This window comes from Dermacentor silvarum, chromosome 11, assembly GCF_013339745.2.
Source record: "Dermacentor silvarum isolate Dsil-2018 chromosome 11, BIME_Dsil_1.4, whole genome shotgun sequence".
Lineage (NCBI taxonomy): Eukaryota > Metazoa > Arthropoda > Arachnida > Ixodida > Ixodidae > Dermacentor > Dermacentor silvarum.
The window spans coordinates 119,474,518-119,502,263 of record NC_051164.1 but is presented as its reverse complement, the minus strand read 5'-3'; the positions used below and the strand labels follow the sequence as shown (position 1 = coordinate 119,502,263).

The window sequence follows — 27,746 nt, the reverse complement described above, 5'->3', positions numbered from 1 at the left end:
GAATCGGGCAAAGAGATTGCACTGTGCTAAGAATATATGTAGCACTTGAAAGTTGTGCATATTTGTTGACTGTGTGATAGCAATGTCTCCATATCAGTCAAGCTGTTCAGGCCTTGTGACCTACTTGACAGGTTGCTTCAGAAGGTTAAGCACAGTGCACCTGGAACAAAGCAAGCAGCTGCAATGCTACGTCATGGAATGTTGGAGCACAGAACAAAATTCCAACCGAATTTGAGAACATTTGAAAGATGCTGCTGTCAAGCTGGGACTGGAACAAAGTACACCTAGGACAAGAATTGTAACACCTGTCTTATTAGAGTAGACGAGAACTCTTACTGCTCCTGTAGTGCTTGATGAAAAGGCCAACTTCAGAAAAGAATTTTTCGCAGCAACTGACTCGGTGTCACCTGAATTAAAGCACCACTTTGACCAACCTGGGATGGACATGCTGGTGAAACTGGAATCAGTGCTTATTGATAGTGCCAGTGGATGGCGATTCACAGTGGAGGAGCTAATAGATGCACTTGGTATCCACAACAGCGATGTTGACCTGAACAATTTAATGATACAACTTGCGCTTCTAATAAAGGTTTTCTCCAGCAGGAACGTGACTTCTCTAGAAGGCGTCATGGCAGCGCTAAAGACCGAGTGCCAAACCGTAATAATTTTTTAGAGCAGTTAATAAATTTCTTAAAACAGGTCATCAGGAATGTGGATCTTAACAATACCTGCAGCAACAGACTTGGGGAGTGCTCTTTAAGCATGCTGAGGCGAGTAAATAAGATCTACTTAGCAGCCAAATGACACAGATCCATGTTAAAGATCTGCAGCTGCATACTCAGAATTTGCTCACCGACAGAGAGTCGGAAACTTGTGTTTGAGAAGCATTATAAAAAAATTTAGTGCCAGAACGCACAGCAACTTACTGCTTACGCTAGATCATGACACTGATATATTAATTTTTTTAAATTGCAATTATATAGACACTCCAGGCGCATTTTCACCGTCGGCATCACCATCATGTTTCGCATGAAGTCAAATTGTGATAACATCGCAGCCACGCGCCGTAACCTGTGGATGCGAGTGAAAGCATGCAATGGTGAGCTGAGAAGGATGGTGGCTTGATCTCACGGGAGAAAGTGCGCCGCCGTCCATCGTGCGCAAGGCAGCTGTGGGGAGGAGGAGCATTCCACTTCGGCAGTGGCTGCGTATGGTGCGGTTAGCGTGGTCGCGTGGGCCCTATCTTGAAAGCTATCTGCGGTAGGTACAGAGTCTAGGCGCGCCGTGGGCTGATGCGTGCTGTGTTCTTGCTGCTTAGATTGCATTGAAGCGAGAGGCAGAGTAAAGGGCGATTCGCTCACTGCTGCTGCCGCTCTTCCTCACGCCAGCATTTTGACAGCGAGTGTCCGCGGTCATCGAGTGAGATGCGTTCATGTTTACCTGTGTGCGCATGTCACCATGCTTGTTACTTTAGTTAGTAAGCAAATGTTTACAAGTTTATATGGTTGTTCAATATACTATCCTTACTTCGTATTGGCCGCGACATCGAGTAGAGTCACCGCATGGTGGGCACTGGCTGAATCACGGATAGTGTGGATTGCGCCGCGCATCTTCTGCTAGGCACTGTGTGTTTACGTGTGCGTGTACGGAATGAATATTTTTAAAGGCCGCTTCTTCCGTGACTGTAGCACAGTCAAATGCTGGTCTGCATTTTTGGGCATTGTACAAAAGCATTTAGTGTTACGTTGTTGTCTTTTGCACTGTAGTAAGATCAGTGAATGCCCGTGTTGAGTGTGCTATGTGCGATTGTCGAGTCTTCCGCTCGCCACAATCATATCAATTTTATTATCGCTTTGTATTTCGACAACATCCCAAAAAGCATTTTACCTTGTAAATAAATGAAGTGGTAGCAACAAGACTTGAATATCGCGCTTCAGTGACTTGTAACAATGTGTTGATCACTCCGCAAGCTATGTGATACCGCAAAACATGAACGGGGTGGTGTGAACATCACTCAGCAGTAGAAGAAATAGTCATAAGTGTGCACTGATATCATATCTCGTCGTACACTTTATATTACGATAACTATTATGATAATTGTGAAAACTGTGTGACTCGCTTAGTGGTTACATGACCAGCAATGTTCTTGTAATATGTGGTTCTGATGCCACTACGGTGAATTAATTTTGCCTCACAAATAAATTGTATTCTTTTATACTTTTGATTCGCTGCTGCAAAGGGAAAGCTACAATGAGCATTATACGAAGATATTGTCTGACATGGCAGTCTCTAGACAGAGCACGTCATAACACCGAGTTGAAAGGCGGCTATTATAATTTCCTTTTGCTCTTCATTCTAACGTTGTTAGCTTGATGCAAGACAGTGGTCGCTATTAGCTGAAATAAAGCTACCTAATGATTTGAGCTCCTCAAATAATTATAACTTTGTCACCGTAGTCGTGCGCGTAATCGTGCAAGGGCGATAAAAATAATCTGCTCTGAAGCAACCTGATAATTCTACTAGCGTACTGTCACTCACAGTCTTCTAGCTTGCCCAATTTAACTCATTAACTGTTTGCCATTCTCAGCGAATAAAAATAAAATAAAATGAGCACATCAATTGGTAATGCAGAGTGTGCATTAAATTTCTACTTACAGAGGAATACAGACTTCTTTAAACCAGCGCAAGGTTCACAGAGAACGCGGTATTAATAACTAGCACAACAATACTAACAGAGTAGGTGGAACACAAGCGAAATATACACAAAAATCCCTGAGAAAGTGCTGAAACGGAGACTGTGTGGCTGCAGTGCTAGTCCCTCGTTGAATGACAGTTTGCGATTCTTTCAACTAAATAGAAACGTTGAGAGACTATCGTGCAAAAATTTGGTATTTATAGGGCAATATAAGATCAGATCACTGCAGTCAGCATGTTTTATTACTGTATAAGCCAAAGCATTCATAGCGAAACGCTGCTGCATAGATTCCTATGCACGCTGTCGACTGCCTATCCACACTAACGCGGCGACAGCGCTGCCACCTTTAGTTCGATCTCGCGGCAAATAACTGTCTAATAATTTGCTATTGCAATTGATACTTCACCTTTCGGGCGAAACTACAACATTCTTTTCTTTCTACTGACAGTTCCAAAGAGGATCTTTCATGTTTGTAAGCCCGCCATCATATGAACTTCAAATAAGAGCATGTTTTACGTCTTCTTTTAAATATTAGAGATTTTATATTACAGTTGCTGCTTTTATTTCTAAACCTATCTTCTTACTTTTACTGCCTTCTACATGCAGTAAATATTAGTTCTACATAAACGGGACTAAGCTGTTCTTGACTGTATATGTGTACAGATAATTTGTTATCTTCGCTTTCGGAGAAAATGCTATTAAGGAAATGAGAAACAGTTTGTAAGTATTGACTTTAACGATTTCCGTAAACTCCCAGTTACCTCAGGTGTCCTGTCCCTCAGGGTAGTGTTCTAGGGCCTTTATTCTTTTTAAAAATATATTAATGACATTACTAGCGTAATCACTGAACCCGTTCAAATAAAATTATTTGCTGATGATTGTGTGTTGTTTGGCGAAGTTACCGGCCACTGTGATCAGGTAACCCTGAACAATGACTTTCAAAATCTTCTTTCTTGGTGCAGTCGCTGGAATATGGAACTAAATGCTAACAAGTCAGTGTACATGAAAATAACTAAAAAATTCAGTAGTCTATCTTTTCCTTATGCCCTAGGATCTGAACCGCTAACCGAGGTGAGGGAATACAAATATCTTGGCGTCATAACAAATAGCCTAAACTGGAACACTCACATTACTAACGTATGTGACTCAACCTTTCGTAAACATTGTCTTCTATGTAATAAACTAAAACAAGCTCCCGCTGAAACTAAATATTTAGCCTACACATCACTAATAAGACCAGAACTTGAGTATGCATGCATAGTATGGGACCCTTACACCAAAACTAACATTGATGCACTAGAAAGAATTCAGTTTAAAGCAATCAGATTTATTTTCTCAAAGTACTGCATGACTGATTCCCTGACAGCACTAATAAAACAACATGGTATCCAAACACTGGAAAGGAGAAGAAAAATCCGGCAGTTAAAATTTCTTTTTCTTCTTAAAAATAACCTCTTTTCCCTCACTCCAGAGCTTTATGTAACGCCAATGGTGGCACGCCGAACACGGAATCGTCACGCTGACTCTTTAACTCCCTATAATTCCAGAACTAACGTCTTTAAATATTCTTTTTTCCCCACGCACCTTTACGGATTAAAACAATTCACCTCAGTCGTTACTAAGCAGTATTAATTCCATTGACCATCTGAATTATTGACATCATTGCTCTTTTGTGAATTGATTACCCAAGTAGATTTTTGCATTATTGTTCTTTTACTTTGCTTAAACTGTATTGATGATTTATTTCTACACATGTTCTTCACTTTATTTGTTTTGAGAATTCCTCCATTACATGAGCAACTGTTCCTTTTCCATACTTTGTTCTTGCAGCTGATGGACTGGGTTGGTATCCTGTGCACTGTTAATTTATGTCTGTTAATGTTGTTATCTTTTATTATCATTTGTATGCCGCTCCTGTTTGGGCCACGCCAAGGCCTGCAGTATTGTATAAATAAATAATAAAAATAAATAAGGCGAAAGCCTTAGATCCCTCGTGGGTAAAAAAATCTGATGTCTGGTGTTATGGCACCAAAATTGTGTGCCACCAAAACCCACAACTATTGGTTGGAGTGGAACCCACATGACCTTTGGTGTTAATTAAGGAGAAGTTAATTAAGGCGCAGTTAAGATAGATTTAAATAAGGCACTATAACCCACAACCTTTGGTGTTAATTGATGTGAAAGTAATTAAGGCACAATTAAGGTAGATTTAATTAAGACACTTGGGCCCCAAAATTCAATGGCACCAAAATTGATGGGAATCAAACCCGCGACCTTTGGTGCTTATTTAAGGCACAGTTAATTAAGATAGAGTTAAGTCACTTGAACCCACGACCTTTGGTGGGAGATAAACCTAAGACCTTTGGGGTTACTTAGGGCAAAGACACAGTTAATCAAGGTAGAGTTAAGGCCCTTGAACCCATGGCCTTTGATAGGGGAAAACAAGTAATAGGAAGTAACAGCGCATTCGAATGAGAATGTCAAGTAATTAATGAATGTCTCGAGCGCACAGGCTTTCGCCTTCATCCTCTTTAGTGTATTCTAAAGCGACTGTCAACTTTCATTAAGTTGTGATTACACAGGCAATCTCACTCCAGGAGATGTCAAGTGGTCGTCCAACAAATGCGGTAATAAAGGGCATTAAGAGTGTGAATGTGCATCTATTCTTTATGTCGAATTCTATAATTTTAAAAATCAAGTTCCCAGAAGGACCCATTTTTCTTTCTGAATCCATGTTCCATGTTTTCCTTCCAAATTACATTCACTAGTAAGGTCATGTTTTTGTTTCTGCTGAATCATTGTTTTGATCTTTTTATGTTTTGTTTCCTTCCGTTTCCAGGCCTAGTGCACTGGTAAAAAGAGGTCAATGAGATGCGAACTTGCATGCCACAGGGAAGCCAGCCACAACTCACACCTCCGCACATGTATTGAGCCCCCCCTCCCCGCGATGATGTAATATTGTCATGTGTACATTATTTTATGTTTAAAAATGTAAGACAGTGTGCACATTGCCATACAGCAGCAACATTTTTAAGTTTATAGAAATGACAACATTAATTTGTGACAAAAATCTCAATTCTTATCCCAAATTTTATTTTATAGAACTTGTGCTTGAAGCCCATTTCTTTCTTTTTGATTTGAGCATATTGTAACGACGTGGGATCGACGAGGATGCGGAGCAGCACCAACAAAGACACTTTATCAGTCGCCAAGAAAACCAAAAACGTCTTCTTCGTCTCCACGCTTAACCTAAAAGTCCGCGCTACTTCAACCTTGTCCCCACTGGCACATACCCGCGGCAATATAGTTGTTCCATTGGCTCCCCCCGTAGAAAAGAAATCATCGTCCCGATGACAGAGGCTTGGCAAACTGCGATAAAGAAAAAAAAAAGAAAAACTGCGCAGTCTTGTCAGTCTTCATAGTACGGCTTCATACGAAGCACGTGAACGACCTCGGGTAAATTCCGTCGACGCTTTGAACAGTGAGAGCCGTCCGGAATGACTTCGTAGGTGACGTCACTGATGCGTCGAAGAACTATGTAGGGCCCAGAGTATCTGCGCAAGAGCTTTTCAGAGAGCCCACGCCGACGAATAGGTGTCCAGACCCACACTTTGTTGCCGATGTTGTATGTTACAGGTTTGTGCCGAAGATTGTAGCGTCTGGCATCACAGTCCTGTTGTTCGTGGATTCACCAACGCGCAAGCTGCCTAGCTGCTTCTGCTCGCTCTGTTATCTCTTCAGCACCCGTCTCGTTGTCATCAAATTCATGTAGGAGCATTGCGTCTAATGTTGTCGTAACTTCACGGCCGTACACAAGGCTGAAGGGTGTCTTGCGAGTGGTCACTTGACGAGCCGTATTGTACGCGAAGGTGACATAGGGTAAAACCTCGTCCCAGTTCTTGTGCTCTACATCGACGTACGTGCTTATCATGTCAGCCAGTGTCCTGTGGAGTCGTTCCGTCAGCCCATTTGTTTGAGGGTGATGGCCGTGGTCTTCCGGTGGGCGGTACCACTTAAACGTAGAACGATGTCCAAAAACTTGGCCATGAACGCAGTACCTCTGTCCGTGATGACTACTGCCGAAACGCCATGTCTTAAAACGATGGATTCAAGAAAAAATTTCGCCGCTTCATCTGCTGTTTCCCCGTCGCAGAGCACCTGTCTCGGCATATCTAGTGAGATAATCCGTGGTGACGATTATCCACCTGTTGCCGGTGGTAGATGTTGGGAAGGGGCCCAGAAAATCCATGCCTACTTGTGCAAATGGTGTGGCAGGTACTTGAACAGGGTGCAGAAGGCCGGCTGGCTTGACGGAAGGCGGTTTGCGGCGCTGGCAATCCAGACATGTCTGAACATAGTGCTTAACGACCGCAGCAAGTCTCGGCCAGTAGTAATTCTGCCGAATCCGTGCCAATGTGCGAGTGTAGCCCAAGTGCCCAGCGGTCGGCTTGTTGTGGCAGGCATGTAAGATTTCACGTCGAAGCGATGAGAGAACAATGAGTAAGTAGTTGCTGCCGCTATGGGAGAAGTTCTTCTTGTAGAGTACGTTGCGGCGTAAGCAGTATGACGCCAGCCCTCTTGCAAATAGCCTCGGTACGCTGTTGGTTCGTCCTTCCAGGTGATCAATCAGCGGCAGCAATTCAATATCATCCCGTTGCTGGCGTGAAAGATCGGCAATGTCCACGAGTCCCAGAAAGACCATGTCGTCATCGTCTTGTGCTGCCGTCTCAACAGGAGACCGAGAAAGGCAGTCCGCATCTGCGTGCCGTTTTCCTGACTTGTATGCAACAGTAAAGTCAAAATCTTGGAGTTGAAGACTCCAACGTGCGACCCGTCCGGAAGGATCTTTCAAATTAATGAGCTAGCAGAGCGAATGGTGATCACTAATAACAGTGAAAGACTGACCGTACAAATACGGACGAAATTTCAGAACTGCGCATACCATTGTGAGGCATTCTTTTTCAGTGGTGGAGTAGTTAGCCTCCGCTCGGGACAGTGTCCTGCTGGCGTAAGCGATCACCTTTTCGCTGTCGTCCTGCCATTGTACGAGCACCGCCCCTAGACCGACATTACTAGCGTCTGTGTGCAATATCGTCGAGGCGTCTTCATCGAAGTGTGCAAGCACGGGAGGCGCTTGCAAGCGTTGCCGGAGCTCGTGAAATGCCCGCAAAGGAATATCTTCTCTGGTGAGCTGTGTGAACGGCCACGCGATGCGTGAGAAATTCGCAATAAATCGCCGGTAATATGCACATAGTCCCAGAAAACGTTGCACATCCCTTTTTGTCTGATGGGGTCGGGAAATTAGCGACGGCAGCAATTTTATCCGGATCAGGTCAGACTCCTTGGTTACTGACAACGTGAACGAGGAACTGAAAACCAAAATGGCACTTTTCAGGCTTCAACGTGAGACCGGCAGATTGTATTGCTTCAAAAACAGTTTTCAGCCTTCGTAAGTGTTCGTCGGACGTTGCGGAAAAGACAATCACGTCATCTAGGTACACCAGGCATGTTTGCCATTTGAGTCCAGAGAGCACAGTGTCCATTAGACGCTGAAATGTTGCTGGCGCTGAATACAAACCGAAGGGAAGGACCTGAAATTCGTAAAGTCCATCAGGCGTCACAAAGGCGTTTTTTTTCACGGTCTCTCTCATCCACTTCAATCTGCCAATAACCGCTTTTCAAGTCCATTGAGGAAAAGTAGCATGCGTTTCGCAACCTGTCCAAGGAATCATCAATACGTGGCAGTGGATAAACGTCCTTCTTTGTGACCTGATTGAGCTTCCGATAGTCTATGCAGAAGCGCAGGCTACCGTCCTTCTTTTTCACTAAAACTACTGGTGACACCCAAGGACTATTAGATGGTCGAATAACGCCATCTTCCAGCATCGTCTTCACTTGTCTTTGGATTGCCTCGCGTTCCTTTGGGGCCACGCTGTAAGGGTTTTGTCGAATAGGTCGGGCGTCGACATCAGTAATGATGCGATGTTTGGTAAGTGGCGTTTGACCAACTCTTGACGCAGATGAAAAACAGCCCTGGTACTGGTTGATGAGTTCAAGAAGACGGTCTCGCTCAACGGCCGTTAACGTCGATCTAACGTCTACAATAGGCGCAGCTGTGGGGATCGTAGATGTCGTCTCCTGCGCTAAGTGGCAGTCTTGTATCGGCATTACTTCGTCGAAATAAGCAACAGCAGTGCCTCTCACGATGTGTCGCACTCCTTACTAAAATTCGTCAGCAAGAGTTCGGCGCTTCCATCGATTACATTGATAAGTGCTCTGGCAATGGATATGCCGCGATTCAGTGCTAGCGCATTGATGTGTTCAGTGACTCCAGTCCCATTCTGCAGGCTGTCACAGTGCACAGGTACGAGAGAGCAACTCCGCGGCAAAAGTATCACGTCATCTGCAGCTATACGTAAGCGACGTTGTGGATGCTTCTCATAGGTGACATTATCCGAGTTTGTGGCAAACGTGACGCTTCTGTCGCGGATGTTAATCACGGCACCGTACTCACGCAGGAAATCCATCCCCAATATAAGTTCCTTGCAACACTCAGAAAGAATGACGAGGGTGGCGACGAAGGTTGAAACAGCGATTAAGAGTCGGGCTGTACATTTCCCGACAGGTGTCATCAACTGACCTCCGGCGGTTCTTATGTTGGGTCCGTGCCATGGCGTCTTCACCTTCCTCAGTTTGTCGGCGAGCTGTAAGCTTATGATTGAAAAATGGGAGCCAGTGTCAACAAGAGTGGCTACTTGGTGGCCGTCAATGCGTACGATGAGGTCGGCGCTGACGACGTCAGTTACGTCTTTCGTCGTTGAGTCCGTCGTATTTGTCGTTGCATTCGCCGTCTTCGCCATATTCATCGTTGCATTCGTCGGAGTCTTTACATCGTCGTACGTCGATAATGGGGGATATGGAGAACGTCGAGTACTGGCAACCTCACCCCCGGAGGTCGCTGCGTCTAGTTTCCCCCGTCGCAAGCTAGGGGACCTGCCCCTAGTGACTTCGGCAAAACTGCGACGAGTCGGTGAATTGTAGCGCGCAGGTGAATTGTAGTGCGCAGGTGATGGCGAAGGAGAACGTCATCGGGGAGTCGTCGTATTTTGCGGCTGGACATTCACAGGAGCGTCGTAGGCGCGTCGACCGTCATACGGAGAATAGGCGTAGTTGGCAGGAAAGCTTGGGTATTGGGCGGTGCGATAGTTGTTCCATTTGTGACAAACTCGATAGACGTGTCCAGCTTCGCCACAATTACAATTGTGGCGAACTGGTCGACGGTCGACGGTGCACCACAAATAGGTTTTCCGACGCTGATAGTTCGGTGGCAACTCTCCATGGAGCCAAGGATTGGCGTGCGTGTGTTGAAGATACACGCACTGCCCATTGCAGATGCTCTGATTCGGCATTTTCAGTTTAATTATGTACTGAGGAGGACAAAAATTTCTGCAGAAGTCGCCAAGGTGCACTCTGAGCTAGCACTAACTGTGGCACTAGCAACACACTTGATGAGATTGTGCCAATATCAGAAGTAGTCATGCTGCACTGCTCCAGGAATCACTTAAGTCGTACGCTGTTTGTTGGGCGTGGGAGAGACGGCTTACGAATACGTCGCAGTTGGTGATAATGTCATGATGTAATTGTAAATGCAACTGACAACGTCAACGAAGGGAACAGTAATGAAGATCCTGTATACAAACCAGTAATTTTTACAGCGAAAAGGCAATAGCAGCATTCAATCATGTGAAGCTTTACTTTGCATAGCTCCTGCATTTCGGTGCTCAGCATGCTGTAAACCTCGGTGCAATAAGGTTGGCAAAATTTGCACATTCTGTCAAAGAGCATGGAAAAAATTTAGGGACTTATTTCACTAAGTCTTTCTTGAATTCAAGTTAAATTATAGGTTTTTCTTTTGTTGAACATGCTTAGCCTGCTCTATTGTGAGCGATGCTGTGTGCAACCTGTCCCAATGAAGTGGCCTGCTTAAAAAAGGATTTTGGAGGTCCTGACCACTTTGGTATAAGGCATGTAATTGTATTTACATTTTTAACATTATGGTCCAATGCTCTACATGCATATGTTGCACTTGATTTAAAAAATCACAGGTTGTTTCTAGAGCACTATTCTTGAACTTTTCCTTGAAAAAATATAGCACGCTTGGCAGCACAAACCTTCTGATGTTTTTGGCATGGCCAGTGGAATGCTCAGTTCAGCAGGTGAAACAACAAGTTGCCCGGCAAAATACAATTTCCTTCAAAACTTTCAGAACTGCCTGCCAAATTGGTCTGGAACAATTGTTTTGTTCCACACTGTTCTGAACAACTGGTAGTTGGAATTCCATTGTCTTGCACTGGTTTAGGTTCACTTCTGGTTCGGTAGAAATAAGCAGTTCAGCTACTGTTATGGTTTGCCACCCTGCCCTGAGGAATTGCATACTGTGAGCACAATGCATGTGCTGGTGGAACCTTGCTGCCCTGCTGCGTTTCCTTAAAATAATTTATCTTGCACACTGCATAAGTGCAAGAGGGAAATATTTATTAATTTTTGTCAACCTTAAAAGACATCTAAGGCCTCACTCTCTCGGTACACTATTGACAAGCTCTGTCACTTACAGTACCCCTTACCTGGTTTGGGCTTTGCAAGTAGATAACTGCAGTCTGTATATTGTTCAGTGATGACTGTGTATTAATGTAAGCTGCAAGGACAGGTGAGAATTCAAATGCTGCTTGCTTTTTCTCAGAGGAGTCAGTCTCCCCATCAGTAGAGACAGGGTCACACGTGAAAGCCCTGCTGCACATGAACCACGAGCAGCAACTCAAACAATACAAAAATGCCCCCGGTAAAGCGATGTGCAGAACGAGAGGAAAGGTAGTAGAAATTTGGGCTTGTTGGTTCATGATATTCGGGTCAAGCGCTGATGGAAAGACCACAAAAAGAAGGACAAGGCGACACACAAAGCGCTTTGAGCATCTTGTCCTTTTTGTATTTGTTCCCTCTGCGCTAAACAACCCGAAGAGGAAAGGTAGTCGAAGATTGTGCGCCCTCCGCTCCATTATTGGGGGCGAGTCTGACCACTGAAAAGACTGGCGCTGCAATCGGCGTGATGTGGCATGAGGGACCACGTTAGCACAGCTGCTACGTTGGCCGTGTGGGAAGTAGAGGAGCGCTCTGAGAACGGAGGTTATCAACACCATGTGAGCCTTAGCACGCTGTGGTTTTTAGCTGAGATAAAGAATGAGAAACTGAAGGATTCAGAGAAATATTAGATTGTTGCGAAGAGCTATCATATGTCTGTGTCGGCGACGAAGTCCCTAGCTGCCTAATGAAAGTATTTACTAAGAGCCCTGGAAGTGTAAATGCCAACGATTGTTGCTTAATATTAAAATTAAATTTCTGATCTGAAACACTGAAATCTGATTATGAGGCACGCCGTAGTGGGGGACTCCGGATTAATATTGACCACCTTGTGGTCTTTAAGTGCACCTAATCTTTTTTTCTTTCCCCACAACTTCTGAAATGAAATTCCATATGCCTCACAAGCTCAAAAGAAGCCAAAGAAGCATGGTGCACCGGATTCGCCTTGGTGTTGCATTCACCAAGCCTTATAGACATCTGATAGGTTGCAGTGCTACTAGCCCAAATTCTGAATACTGTCAGGTACCAGAAACACTTGATCATATATTTTGTGTTTGTCCTGTATATGCGCAAGAAGGACACAAACTGGTCTCTTCCATTACACATGTCAATAAGAAGCCACTATCAGACGAGTTTCTCTGAGGTCCTTGGCCTAATGTAACCAGCGCAGCTGTGATAACAATTGCCGCTATAGCCTTTCTACAAGCCACTGGGCTGGACGCACGGCTTTAGAGATGCCACAATGTTGTGAACTTGTATATACGCACCTCCTCTCATCATCATCATTCATCAGCCCTTTTCCTCCCTGTCCCTTTTCCACAGTGTAGAGTAATAGGCCAAAGCAAGTTACAGCTCAGGCCAACCTCTCTGCCTTTCTGTAAATGAATTTGTCTCTCTCGGCATCAATTTATTTAACATTTTTGTAACGCTTCATTCCATGCAGCAGCCATTCATTCTTGGAGGGCTTGTTTGCAACCAAGCTATAAGGATGTTGAGAGACTATTCGTGCAGCTTTTTAATGACAATTAGTGATATTTTGTTCAAAACTTGTTCTTTGTCTCTGATAGTTGGCCATCTTTTTTGGGCTAGTCAATACAGACGTGGTACCTAACTATATGGAAATAAATATTCCAGCAGTAAATACATATATACATCTGCATTTATATTCGGTTAGATATTCAATACTTAGTACTTGATTCGTATAAAAATGTGATAATATATGTCCGCATCTAACCTTTTCATGCCAACTTGGGTCACTGGGTATAACACTGGGTATATGCCATTTTTCAATATAATCATCATATAAAACATATCACATATTACACACCCATCATAAGATAGATTGCCAATTGCATTAAGGTCGCCAATTATCTCTAAAGGATTAAATGGTGAACATTCAACGTATATGTGACTGGTTAGGTGTAACTATATTAAAATAATAACCCAGGTCCTTTTAAAAAATTCGGGGTAGCTTGCACTAGTGGCGCAAGGCTAAAGACACAGCGGAGCTGATCGGTTCCTAGCTGGTCGTGGCTATACGAAGTGATGGTAAGTTATACGAAGTGTATAAGCATTTCCTCGTGGTCCGTGGCATCGGGGAACGCCTCGCGGAGCACTTGCACTCCGAGCACACGTAGGAGAAGTGGGGCGAAAGCTAAGCACAGTGCATGGGTGGCGCGCAGCAGACGTCACGGTGCATGCGCAGTAGCACGCAGCTGGCGGGAGCTTGGCGGAGCTGTGTCTGTGTCGGGTGAAGCGAGCGCGCACCTGCGCCGGTGGTTACTAGGCAACGCGAGGTGACATCATCGCTACTGCTTCGGCGCATGCGTGAGTAGGCGAGGTTGGGTCAGGTGGTGCGCAGCTGTGGCTTGTTTGTTGCCAGGCAACAGCGCGGAGTTCTCTGCGGACTTGTGACATTTGTCCTCCAGCTTTAAAAGCTTCGCTGTTAAAAAATCTCCAAAAGTTGGATGTGCTACCAATGTTTATTAAATATTTCTTGTTTAATTTGATCCGCTAGATAATTCAATCAATCAGGTTCAAATGAACGGAAGTCGGTTGTATATGTAATGTAAGGATCAAGTGCACAGAGCAGGAAACAAAGAAGAGGGAGTTCTGGCGGATGGAAGACTGTCTTTAAAGTGTACTACACATGATCTGCAAGATCTTGCAATGCGTTTGCAATGCTGGCGGCCATTACCAACATATTGCAGACTATCTTTTTAGCCTTGCAATATGCTGCCTTGCTGCATGTAGTGTTCATAGTTTAAAGGACATCAGCTAGGAATGGTCTGGCTTCCAGTATCTATAAGAAGTGCGTACACAGATACCCAGGAAAGTGGATGGGGTGTAGTGCATCGATGCAGCAGTATGGCTTTTGTTTGTTTTGCCTTCATCACGCTGTTGCATTCAGAGACATTCAGAGATTTCAACATGACCTGGGCCAGGCGTAGATATCACTGGATGCGCGCGCACATACGAAACACCTTTGGAGCAAATCGTATGTAGCAGTTTCAATCAAGACAATGTGTGCAACCTACACAAAAATGAATCACGAAATCTATCTCACAACTTGATCCCACCTAGAATAAAGACCAAATAAACACAGGAGTCACATAAAATGACATCACTAGGTGCCCTATTCAAAACGCACTGAAGCAGGCAAAAAAGAAAGCCACAGTGGTAAACACAAAAACACAGAGAAAACAAAAAGTGTGATGTAGAGAAAACATCGAGAAACCACATCAGCTCACGTGAGAAAAATTTAATTTTTTTTGCCATACAAGAGTAGCAAAGGCATGCTAACACAGCCATCACGTAACCTTATTATCTCGGCTGTGTCCATGATTCTGCGAGTTGCTTGATTTTTGCCCCTGCTCATTACACTAGTCTGATCAAACGGGAGTTGGCATTCATGCTCATCATTGCAATGAATTACTAAAAACCCAGATGAGACATTTATTTCCATTATTATTATGCTCCTGCAGGCTGTCATTCAGGCATCGGCCTGTTTGCCTGGTATACTTATTGTCCCAGGTCAGCAGGATGGCATAAGTGACTGCATTTGCAAATGAAGCAAACTTGTTCCTGTGATTGATGACCTGGCAGGTTTTCTTGTGCGAGGCACTGTAGCTGGATTTGCTAAGGTGCACTGACTTCTCTAGTGTGGAGAATATGATGTGGACATGGTACATTTTCACCGATTCTTTTAGTCTTGGGAAAATAGCATGCATATGCATATGGAATTATGTCGGTCATCGTTGGGCCCTTCTTATGTTTACTACCTTTTGTCACAAGCTTAAGACGACATTCTTCAACAGATGTAATAATGTATTGTGGGAATCTGGCATTCTTGAGGCGATTAACTTGCTCTACGAAGCTACAAGCCAAGTGAAGGTGACAGGATTTGTTTAGGAATGCAAGATTGGTTATGCATGTCATGGCTAACTTCGAAAGTCCTGGCATATGGCAACAGTGGTTTGCTAAACTTGGCGTTCATATTACTAACATGCGTGAATGTTCCATGTGTGAGTGATGTTTTCTTTCTTTTTTGTCTTGATTCTAGGTGAAGTAATAGCTCTGTATACTTTGCATACATTGTACACTTATGTGAATTAAAGATAAGTATGAAGTACGGTGCTTGTCATGAGTGTAAAGCAATGAGTGAGTGACAATCAATGTCACAAGACCATTGAATTAAGATTGTTTATTACTGTGGTCAAAACAGAGTACCTGCCTTCTAATTTTGTGCACAGAGGTAGTAAAAACAAGATACAGAGAGAACGAAAACAAAATACACGTAATTCACAGGGGACGTATTCTTGGACAAACATTTTCGGCGATACTATGGCTTTCATGTGACGTAGTGTTCAGCCAGCCAATTGGCTCATCCGGTTCTGCTCAACCAGCCAATAAGCATGCTCTGAAAGTGACCGTCCAGGAACACCGTCTCCAGAACTGTCATTATCACTCTCGAAGGTAAAATAAACACTGAAATCAAATTATGGTACTCACAGTACAATTCTGCCAACCACGATGCAACGTGATGCAACACTGGGTGAAGCACTGTCATCACCGGCTGTGTATCATAGTTTCCACTGTGCTTGGAAAAACAAACGGGAAAGAAAGTAGCAGCGTACTGCTATTCCAGCAATTTTGAAAAATTCTTGTCACAGGATGTTCCCGAAGTGATGCCCAAGGTACTTTGTTCTGCAGGGCCCTTTTAATGCAAAAATGTTGAATATATATGCAAGGTTCTCATCAGCTTCCTGTCAATATGTGTACTAAAGCTTGCCTCTTCTCTAGCACACATTTGAATTAAGGTCGTGTTATCTTAGTTCATTTGAGTTGCCCTGACAGGCCCTAATGAAGTGCATAATTTCTTGGCTCATCTACTTTTATTCTAAAATATATTACACTATGCTTTTTATAGAAAGTCATAGCACTAACAGCTATTCGGCAAGCTTTGTAATTTTACCTTTGTTAAAAAATTATGTTGTTTTGTGTACCAAAATCACAATATGATTATGAGGCATGCCATAGTGGGATATTCCAGATTAATTTTGACCACCTGGGGTTCTTTAAAGTGCACTCAATGTATGGTACATGGGCATTCTTGCATTTCGCCCCCATCTAAATGCGGCTGCCGCGGCTCGGATTCGATCCTGTGCCCTTGGGCTTAAGGGCAACGTTGTAGCCACTATGCCACCACGGCGAGTATTTTTACCTTTGTCTTGGTATAAATATCTCGAAACATTTTGAATGCAGGATACACTCCCATAGCTGATCAATGCAGAGAGACTGCTGCAGGGTTATGTCACTGTATTTAATCTTGTCATGTAAGCTGTCACATGCAGTTTCCATTCGGGAATCACAAAGGTAGTGAAAGTAATGAGCTGGAAAACTGATTTCACGTGCGCTCATCGAAAAGGTTTTAAAAAATGTTCTTTAATGACAAATGCCCTGCAACCTTTCTCTAAATAAACAGTAAGTACAGAGGCCTTGAAATATCAAATGAGCGCACCTGAAAAATAAACACTTGTGCGTACGTGTCTCTTCGTGCAGTGCAGTATAACTGTCTTGTGCAGTACCTGGCAGTGCAGTGACTGTGTTGCATACTTGCTAAAGCACCAGGGGCTTTTTAGTGCAGGGGGCCTGCATGTTGATGGAGTTGAAAAGTGCAGGGTGTGTAGGCACTGTCCCCACACTACGAGATCAACACATTAAGAGGTGCGCGTGTTCCACGACTTGCAGTGCGCCGAGCAGATGGCTGTGACTTTCCAGCGGCCTGGTGGGGTGAGTGGTTCTTGCAGGGAGCACGGGAGCCTGTGCGCATCAACCGCACCCACATATCTACGCGGGGTCGGTGCCTGGAGGGCCGCGAAAGCAAGTTTCTTCTGTCTGAGACTGGCTGCGTGCGCTGCTTGGGCATCAGTGCGAAGCACGCGAATGTGCTGCAGTACAAAGAAACGCCTTGCTCGCACCAGACCTCACACGCGGCCGTGTGTGCAGAGTTTGCGGGTGACGCCAGCCTGTACTCACTCTTCCGGCTCAATGGCAGTGAGCAGGAGTGCCCCATGCAGGGCCCACTCCTGTTCAGCTACAACCAAGGCGGTGGCGATTGTGCTAATCCCCCCTCAAACCTGGAGTCGTGCACCGAACCCAGCCGGCTGCTGTTGCGCTTCCAGGCCTGCGCCAGCGTGCTTGGCTCCGAGAGCAGAGGTGAGTTGGTTTGGCAGAGGTGAGCTGGGCTTTGCTATACTGTAGGCTGTCACCTTGTGCAGAGGAGCAGCTGACATGCCTGGCGTCGTGGAAAGAGGGCTCGGTGCGCTACCTGGTTGGCCGGCTGGTGCATGCAGCAGCCAAGACGGATGCTGATCGGCTGCGCTGCTTCGCTTACGAGCAGACCGATGGTGGCTGGCAACTGGCCCAGTCGGGAGACGCCACGTGCGATGCCCTGAGCGGTGCCACCGAGGGGTCACGCACGCTGCGCCTGTGGCCGCCCCCCATGCCGGTGGGGCACGTGTGCAGCTGGCCAGACTGGTTCGCACGAGGCGCCTGGCAGCCATTGGGCGAGGCTGGCACCCCGCTCCAGGTGTTGTCGCCTGATGCATTGCTCATGGGTGCCACACGGCTGCGCTGCCTCGAGCCACTGCCAGCTCTTAGTGACCCCGCAGAAGCACGCTTTAAGGTCCAGGCCATGCATCAGTGGTGGGTGGTACCGTGCATGTGTTGTGGCAACCCTGGCTGACGAGGCATGCCCTGTGCAGTGCAAGCCAGCGGCGCTGCCTGGGGCTCCTGAGGAGAGCAGCACACGTGGTGGAGCTGCGGCTGGGCGACTGCGAGCAGCTGTCGCGGCCACTTACATTGGTGCAGCAGCGCCAGGCAGGCAGCTGTGGCCCCCTTCTGGGCCGCCTCTTCCTCCTGCCCCAAGCGGGCGCCACAGCAGGACTGCTCCAGGGCTGTGGCGGCCACTCGGTGCTCAGCTGGGGCTGTGGCTACCACCAGGAACAGCTGCAGCTGCTGCTCGGATGCGGCTCTGACATACACCGTCAGTGCTCTTGCGAGTCTCACCTGAACGAAATCATAAAAGGATCTGAGGAGCATGAGAAAAAATAAACTGCGCAGATCTCATGCACTGAGGGAATCGATGTTATGCAAACTATTTTGCTGAAATCTGGCTGTCCAGTGTTGTTTGGTGTTCTGAAAAGCGTTACCAAGGGAACACCAATTTGTATAATTCGAGCAGTTGTGTATGTGACGTGAGCATATGTGTGTGTGATGACAGCAATGACGATGATGACAATCATATGATGGCAACGGCATGGCTCCTACTGCGTCCGTTCGATGCAAATTTATGTGACATGCCAATTGCTGGGTTCTGCATAGGTATTTAACAAGTGTAAGCAAAAGATACACAGATTGTCGTGTGATCTGCGATTAAGTGTTATGTAAATGTACTAGCTATGCCACTGTCATGTGGTCTATGTTAAATTGACGATGGTATTTGTACAGCTTTATGTAGCGTTAGCTGCTATGAGAAAGTACTGGGGAATGTGGGCCGAGCCGAAGACTGTGTAGTCTAACAAGGCGTCTGGCATTTGATGGCTTGTGACGCATGCGCGAAACATCTCGAGAGCTAGTTGGATTTGGCGTGAGACGTATGCGTGCAATCGTGGCCTAGTGATTAGAGCATTGCGCTGCTGTGCTCAAAGGCAGAGGTTCGATTCCATTGTCGGTCGTGCAATTGTTTTGATCACAGAGGCCTGAAATGAGGCTAGAGAAGAATCTCCCTACCTACCTACCGCAAAGTGCCCGGAAAAAGTCAAAGAAAGCTTCGCAATAACAATTTCATTGCATTTTGCCTCATCAGCAGCCTGAAGACGTTTAAATTCTTTTATTACCGTGGGAAAATTATGATTTTTCAGGGATTGAGAATTATTTTTTGTTTGTTGTCATACGCAATGTTCTAGCTTATAATGCCACATTATAAAGTTGTAGACAACTAATTCGTGTATCCAAATCATAGGTCGGCAGTGTGGGAGGATACTCACTCACACTCACTCACTCACCATATTTTTTTCCAGGCCCCGCACTCACTCACGTTCACACTCACCTCCACTCACACTGACAGCACTCACTCGCACTCGCGCTCACTTCCACTCACACTCACTCGCACTCCCACTCACCTCCACTCACAATCACAGACACTCATTCGCACTCGCACTCATCTCCACTCACACTGACTGGCATTCACCTCCATTCACACTCACTGGCACTCACTCGCACTCACCCGTTTGAAATGAATGCGAGTGTGAGTGAGTGCACTCATGAGTCACTGTGCCGATCTATACCGTTCACAATTCGTGTATATGCATAACGAAGCTTCCAATTTAGCCTGTTGCATCGGGAGTGCGCCAAGGCAATGTTTTGGACCCATTTTTATTTTTAATATGCATAAATGATTTGCCTTCCCGATTACATGGTAACATCCGTCTATTCGCTGACTATTGTATTTCGTACCGCGAAATTAATCACAGTGATAATCACCATATAGAAAATTCTGCCTTTTCTTGGTGTCGGGAGTGGCAGATGACTCTAAATGCCCAAAAATCTGTAACGCTAACAGTAAGAAAGAAACAGATATCTGAGTTTACTTAAATTAATAATGACACACCTTTCACTTGTGCATTTCAGCGTAAATATTTAGGTGTCACTTTAACATACGCTCTCCGATGGGAAAGCCATGTTAACAAAATAGCCTCAAGTGGAAATCAATGTACATGCTGAGCACTAAAGCGACTCTTCTTTCTGAGAATACACGTTCGTCTTGCGCCCCCAGATAAAACTTGCTGGCCTACAAAATGCTTGTTCGAACAGTGCTGAAGCACGTCAATATTGTTTGGTTTCCATACACAAAAGAACTCATTGCAAGAATGGAAGGGGTGCAGAGGAAGGCAATAAGGTTCTGTTTTAATAAATACAAGTTAACGGATTCATTGATTGAATTATTAAAGAGAGCTGGTTTATTAACACTGCAAAGTAGAGCAAAACTAGCACGACTAAAGTTTTCGTTTCAATTTATTCATGGTGGCATAAACATTGACGTCAGCCCCAACCTCTCTCTGTCCATCTCTCTGGCATTGACATTAGACGTGTGCATGCTTGCCGCCCATGCTCGCTAAGCTCCCCTTCGGTCAGATTGAGCCAAGAGAGCGGGAAATAGAGGGAGAGATTGACTGTCCGTATACTTAGTCAACCACTTAACGCCGAAACAAACACAAAAGGGAGAACAAAGTGGTATCTATCATTGCATCTTCGCTTTTTCACCATGTATGCCAGCGTGCGTGTCTGTTACTATGTGCTAACTTGGCTAGTCCCTCTTCCGCTCTGCCTGTTTATATAAGGAGCCTGTACGTGTACGTTTAAGAGGGCAGCAGGAAGAAAATGAGGAGCCATTCCACCCTCTGAAGGCTGATGAGCAGCGAAGCTGTAGCAAATCACACGGTATTAAGCGTCTTCACTCAGTCGAAGTCATGGCAAAATTTGCCGGTCATGATTTGGATATGTCTGCCATCGGCGCTCCAGCCCATACATATTCCCTGGCGTATTAAAGAAAATGTCGCTGTTTTGCCCGAAAGGCGAAGCTTCGATTGTGATAGCAAATTAGTAAATAGCTATACGAAGCAAGGATAGTAGTTTAATGGGCTGTATAGTGAACATTCGCCTACTAACTAAATAGACAAGCACGGTGTCACGCGTGCACAGGTAAACATGAATGCATCTCACTCGATGACCGCGGGAACTCGCTGTCAGAACGCTGGAATAACGAGGCGCAGCTATAGCCGTGAGCGAATTGCCTCTCGCTTCAAAGTGAAGCCTCTCGCTTCAAAGCGAACTAAACATCGAAAACACAGCGCATATGAAGTTACCAGCTCTAGTTGAACATTGTTCACGTTGCAAATCGCGTTGAAGAGGAGGCCCGCGCGGGCACACACTTTTTCCACATCGCAGATCGCTTTCGAGATACGACGCCCACGCGGCCACCGCCGGAGCAAGACGACCCTCCACCCCAAGGTTGTGGAAAGTTTCACAATGTACAACAAGCTAAATTTTCAACCCTCTCTACTCACTCACACTCACGCTTGCTCAGACTCGTCGGTACTCACTCACATTCCTACTCACTCACACGTATAGTTACCAGCACTCATTCACGCTCAGAACCTCTTCTATGCACACTTACCTGCACCCCGCAACGCTCAAACTCACGTCTACTCCTGCTTACTGGCTTTCACTGACGTACATACTCATGTCCACTCACACTCGCTGACAGTAACTCGCGTTCATATACTCACATCGATTTATAATCATCGTCAGTGACTTTCATTCGTACTAATGTTAACTGGCACTCACTCCTGCACCTACTCTCATTTATACTTGCATCCACTCACTTTTTTCTTCACTCACTCACTGATGCTCTGTCTCAAGCTCGTGAAATGAGTGTGGATTGAGTATGAGCCCGAGGATGAGGGGGATGCTTATGAGTGAGTATGCCAACCTATGGCAGCAAGTAAATGATAGGTTGGCATACTCACTCACAAGCATCCCCCTCATCCTCGGGCTCATACTCAATCCACACTCAGACTTACGATCTGACTGCGCTCGAAGGTAATAATTGGTAGCAAATGTTAGCAACTGCCTGTTGGCAAGTTTGGGTATCGACTACTGACTCGCGTACATTGTTTATCCTTTTTTCGGTGATTACTCTTTCACCTGCTAACAACTTTTAAAGTTATCACTCGATGCAAGGCATGCCTGCACATATCAGAACTTTCTTGATTGTTGTCCATGTTGTTGCCAAACCTTGTGCAATTGGATTGCAGGCACGATGGGAATAGTGTAGTACATTCTGGAAGGCACGCGAGCACCAGCAATTATGCTGGAATCTTCGACAATCGACGCATGTGCTTGTCATTATCATTCTGTCTGAGTGTAACTTCTTTTCGGGCACAAGTTCACCCAAATTAGTTTCGTGACTCTTGGATGTGCCACGGTCTAATTTTCGTCGTCACGTCATGACACTATGATCAGTTTCATTCTTTTCAGCGCATTTCAACAAGGTCTGCTGTATCTCCAGTACCTATAACTGAGTGTTTTAACATTGTTTATAAGAGGTGCAGTTTCAGAGAAGCTCCAATTTCGGCCAGTTGCTCATCACAATTGAGCTCCTCCAGGAGCTGCTGAGTATCAACACAGAAAACCTTCGTGTTCAAAAGCCAGTACCAGTTACAGTTGAATCCAGATATATCGAACTCGAAGGAGATAGCGAAATACACTTAAACCTCGATATAATGAAGTCGGTAAAGTCGGCAATTTACTTCGTTATATCAAAATTTCATTATGTTGAAATTCGACCCTTTAGGCTATTAATACTAATAATATCAGTATGGTCATAGACGGATTTTTCTTATATGGAAGGGGCTGAAAAATTTTCTGAGTTATCGGGCAATCGTAAAAAAACTAATTTTAGTGATACAAAAATTTCATTTTGTTCACTTTGAGACTCGGCGACCAAAGATGTGGTTCCATGCTGTGTCATTGATATTGTCACTAGCGGCGATCCTGTGGGCGGTGCTTGGACGTTGACGACGATGATGATGGTGCGGCTATCTGGTGTGCCTTGCCTTGTAAATATATCCATTGTATATAGATTATCCCCGTAACATCTTTGGTGTAGGTGCGAGGTAAGCTCGCGACAACACCGGGAACTGGATCTTCGCAGCGGACAGCATGTTGCTGCCACCACAATGACCGACCAAGCGACCCAGTCACTGGTCATTCTCTTGCACCCTCATGATCCCGGGACATTCAACGGCACAAACGGCATGGACGTCGATGAGTGGCTGGCTATGTATGAGTGCGTCAGCAACAATAACAAGTGGGACCAGACGATAATGCTTGCGAATGTCATCTTCTATTTGTGGGACACTGCACGATTCTGGTTCGTGATGCATGAGGAAGCTCTAACAAGTTGGGACGTCTGTAAGCAGAAATTATGCGATCCATTTGGGAAACTTATCGGACGACAACTAGCGGCCAAGAAAGAACTCGAATTTCGTGCACAGATGTCCACAGAGCCATACATCTGCTATATTCAGGACGTGTTGTCTCTGTGCTGCAAGGTCAACAAGGACATGCCTGAAGCAGACAAAGTCGGACACATACGGAAAGGCATAGCCTTGACACCTTCAATGTGCTACTATGTAAGAACTGCTCTACAGTGGAGTTGGAACTGCTCTACAGTGGAGTTGGTCATAGCAGAATGTCATCATTTTGAGCAGGCAAAAAGTCAGCGTATCACTCACCGCTTCGACCAATTTCCCAATACGGCTGCCATGTCCTCATGCGAAGGTTTAGCCATGCTCCGTCAAGCGCAAACTCCAGAAAACGTCACCGGGATTGTCCGTCGAAAACTCAAGGCCATGGTACCCGTTACTCCTCATGACGGTACTGAAGACAACAACCTGGCTACTATTTTGCTAATTCAGGCTGTGGTTCGCCAAGAGGTCATGAATATGGGCATTTTACCCGCCTTTGATAACGGTAATGCTGCTACCAACCCAGTATCCCCAGTCGTCACTGCTGCTACACTGAACACGACCTTCAGGCCATGTTATCGAAATCCAGCCGATTGGCGCACGCCTGATGACTGGCCCATCTGCTTCACATGCTCTAGGATTGGACATATCGCCTGCCATTGCCGCAGCCGCTAGCCCACGTTCTACCGACCAAACCCTTACAATTGGTGGCGCCCGGAATGCGCACCATATGCTCCATCGTTCAGTTCTGAGGCCTCAAGTGCTGAACGTCCTCCGAGGTGAAATCGGACCAGCCGCTCACCATCGCCCCAGTGCCGTCAGTTCTGCTCACCCCAACCTTGCTGCTCTCGATCTCCCTTTGACCGCCTCTCGGAAAACTAGCCAGTGCAGCCCCCAGAGGTGACGCTGCATTTAGTACCCGGCCTGTGTCCCTCATACATGATGCAACCTTCTTGAAGTTCTGGTTGATGGTGTGGCAGTTACAGCTCTTGTTGATACTGGCGCACAAATCTCATCTTTGCGGCCTATTATAGACGGTCTCAACTCTCCACACCCTGACTCTTCCCTACGGATGTTTGTGCTTCACGACACTTTACAGCGCTGCAACGCCTGGCCTGACGGCGTTGAGCTTTTGCTTGTTGTTCCTGCACATCTTCGCTCTGCTGTTTTGGGCCAGCTTCACGATGCTCTGACTGCCGGACACCTAGGTGTATCTCGCACGTATGATCGCATCTGTAGGTGCTTCTTTTGGCCTGGTCTCTACCGTTCTGTGCAACTGTACGTTGCAGCTTGTGACTTCTGCCAGAGATGCAAGAGCGATTTGAGCTAGTGTATAAGCACAGTGTGCATCATTTTGGGGGATAAAGAAGTTGTTGTGCACCTCATTCTGTTCTTTATCAGTAGTTTTACATGTCTAAATATAACGAACTTCCGATATAGTGAACACATTTATGCAACGAAGGTGTTTGTTATACTTGGGCTCGACTGTACATGATAATTCACTATACTGATGTTCGATTGTACCAGAACCAAAGGCCGAGAACCACAAAGTAAGGGAGGAAAAAACTTGGAGACAGTTCTGTTGCTAAGAGTGCACATTTAGTAGGTCAGATGAAGCCACAACAACAACATATAAGGCATTATTATTCTACTAACACACCTAGTCTTCTTTTTAACTCAATAACAGAAAGTTTTCTAAAATTTAGGGTGTCATAAAAATCACAAGCGATTTTTTATATAGAGTGGTGCCTCCACATTAAGAAACAATTTTTTAGTTGTAGGTAAAGCAAACATATTATGGGGAGAAAAGGAGCATAAGATATACTTACAATGACTTAGCAGTTAGCTAGTGAAGTTCATGAGCATTGTCTTCAGGCTACTCTTGAATGTCTTCTTCGTCAACCTGTGACAGCAATATTGTAAAACAAATTTTTTTCTGTGGTGTTGCCCTTAAATGAAAATTTTACATGAAGCCGATGTGGTGAAATCATGGCAAGAATATTTTGGGAGAATACACTACATGCCACAATAAACACCCATGATTTTTGTAGCAATAATCCAGGATGGTTGAACAAAACATTCTGGAAGATACAAGCAATTCTGTGCTAGAGTTGTCATAAATATGCTTCTTTTTACACATCAGGTGTTCCATTTTTCTTTACACTCTGGAAAAAGCTGGCAAACTGAATTGTGCTCTAACACACTTTAGGTCTGTATTTGTAAGAACATTGTTATTATCTATAAATGTGCACGTATATTGTATTCTATTCTTTGTTAGAGGGTTGACAATACTGAATAAGTAAATAAATTAGCATACGGGTCTGTTAGTGAGGAATGCATCGAGAATGGCCAATGTTAGTAAAAATTAATCTATGTCAGGAAGGCAAATGTGAAGCTAAACGTTACTTTAACAAAGCATGTGTGGAATGTGCTGCGCTATTTGCGCCACACTGCACCAGTCCAATTTTCCTGCGCCATCGTGCTCCAAAACGCATTATTGCGTCGAAACGGCGCCCAAGCGATGCCTCCATATCTGACATACCCAATAATTCGGACGGCTTCGTGGCACCACCACGTACCCCTTAGAGAAAATGTATAAGAACGTCTCAAATTTCGAATGAAAGAACCCTTCGCAGTCTGAATTTCCGGAAGCCACCACCACTGCCATTTTGATTATCTTGCCGCCTTGAACCGACGCTCTCTCACTCGCAGATCTGCTGGCAGCCGTAGCCACCACCGCGGCAACGCTAGGTCTAGTTGCTTCGACGTTAGCTACCAAGCTTCTTGCCGTTCGGTGCCATTTTTTAATTGAAATAATTCGCCGTTGTCAGCACTGGTGCCGACTCCGCCTTTGTAATCCTCGCGATTGGCTTCGCAGCTCGGAAAGCACGACGAGTTGCATAATACCAATTTCTGAAAGTCAGCTTCGCCTCAATACAAGTGTTACGCGATGCAGCATAACAAGAGTGGGAAGGGATAATTGTCATGGGACACAGTATGTATTGCTTAATTACACACGCTTGCACCCGCCATCTCCTGTCACAGTACGAGCACCGATGTGCCTCATAGGTGTCCTGGCAGGCTTTCAGAGCTTTTTCAGACGTGCCTGTAGCGATTTGAGCTCTTAGCAGCAGTAAAAGGCATGCATTCATTGTTTCGGACTGCCTCATTTTCCAGATGGTTTTGCGGGCTCTAGGGAGTCGCGGAAAGCACTTTTTGTTGTGTTGTCAGCTGTGATGTTTAAAATATGGGTGCAGTTTGGTGCCACAATGATCGTGGGACTCAGTAGCCAGCTGTGCTTGGCCACATCTTATATTTGCATTTTAATTAATTGGCTACTTATAGTGCCTTGTACCTGAAAGTACAATTTTCAACTTGCAATATTTCTGTAGTTAATCAGATGCGTTATATTTCACTCAGTGACGTATTTGTCTTGCTTAGAGAATATATTTTGAGTAAGACTTGCTCTTTAATCTGACACATAGCTGACATATAAAGTATGACAGACAAAGCACTGTGGACACAGTGCTTCTTCTTTCTGGGGTTTTACGTGCCAAAACCAGTTCTGATTATGAGGCACGTCGTAGTGGAGGACTCCGGAATAATTTTGACCACCTGGGGTTCTTTAACGTGGACACAGTGCTAGTGATGTGTGGTGGTGTTCCTTTTTTTCCCAGTTATTTGTTGATACGATACAAATTAGCATTACATCCCATGTGATTTACTTGTGCTACTTTTAGAGCTACTTTGTACTTGTTTCTCTATGCTCGTGCAAGTACTGGCTTTTGCTATCTATTTCATGCTCTTTATGCTCATACATAGATATATTTTTATTGCTATTGTGTTTTGCTTTCGTCCCGATTGTTACTAGAACTTGTACTACCGTTACAGTTGCAGATTGATCAGATTTATTTTTCAAGTTGCTTGGCAAGAAGAGCATAGAATGTTCCACAGCAATTTCACTTTTGCACATAAAGTTTCCTGTCTTAGCATTCGTATTTGTTGAAAGAAAAACTTTGCTAATTTGAATGTTCTCAGGATGGCGACCCGCTCCAAAACTCACTTTCTCTGCTACCAAACCACAAATTTATTGCCCCGATGCTGCTCCAAAATAGTTATTTGCTGCTCCCAGCCCTGCTCCAAAACGTTGAGCCTCCTTCCACGCCTGCTTTAACGTGCTAAGAACAGCACCCAGTGTGTAACATCAGCTGTGTTGGCACCTGTTTTCATTTTATTTGTTTACTTATTTTGATATCTACATTTGTCCGAGGTTATTACAGTAGGGGTGTTAGCAATATAAAGGATGATTAAATTGCGCTTAA

At 45.0% G+C, this 27,746-nt stretch overlaps 1 protein-coding gene across 1 annotated transcript in view; it reads left to right on the top strand.

Annotated features, from left to right (window-relative positions):
* The window catches only part of LOC119433871 (uncharacterized), a 31,404-nt gene that overhangs the window by 2,220 nt on the left and 1,438 nt on the right, over positions 1 to 27,746 (top strand). The window contains exons 2-4 of the mRNA XM_037701152.2: positions 17,081 to 17,548; positions 17,611 to 18,037; positions 18,097 to 18,377. Coding sequence (XP_037557080.1) covers positions 17,081 to 17,548; positions 17,611 to 18,037; positions 18,097 to 18,377 — 1,176 coding nt within the window. The remainder of the gene's footprint in view (positions 1 to 17,080; positions 17,549 to 17,610; positions 18,038 to 18,096; positions 18,378 to 27,746) is intronic.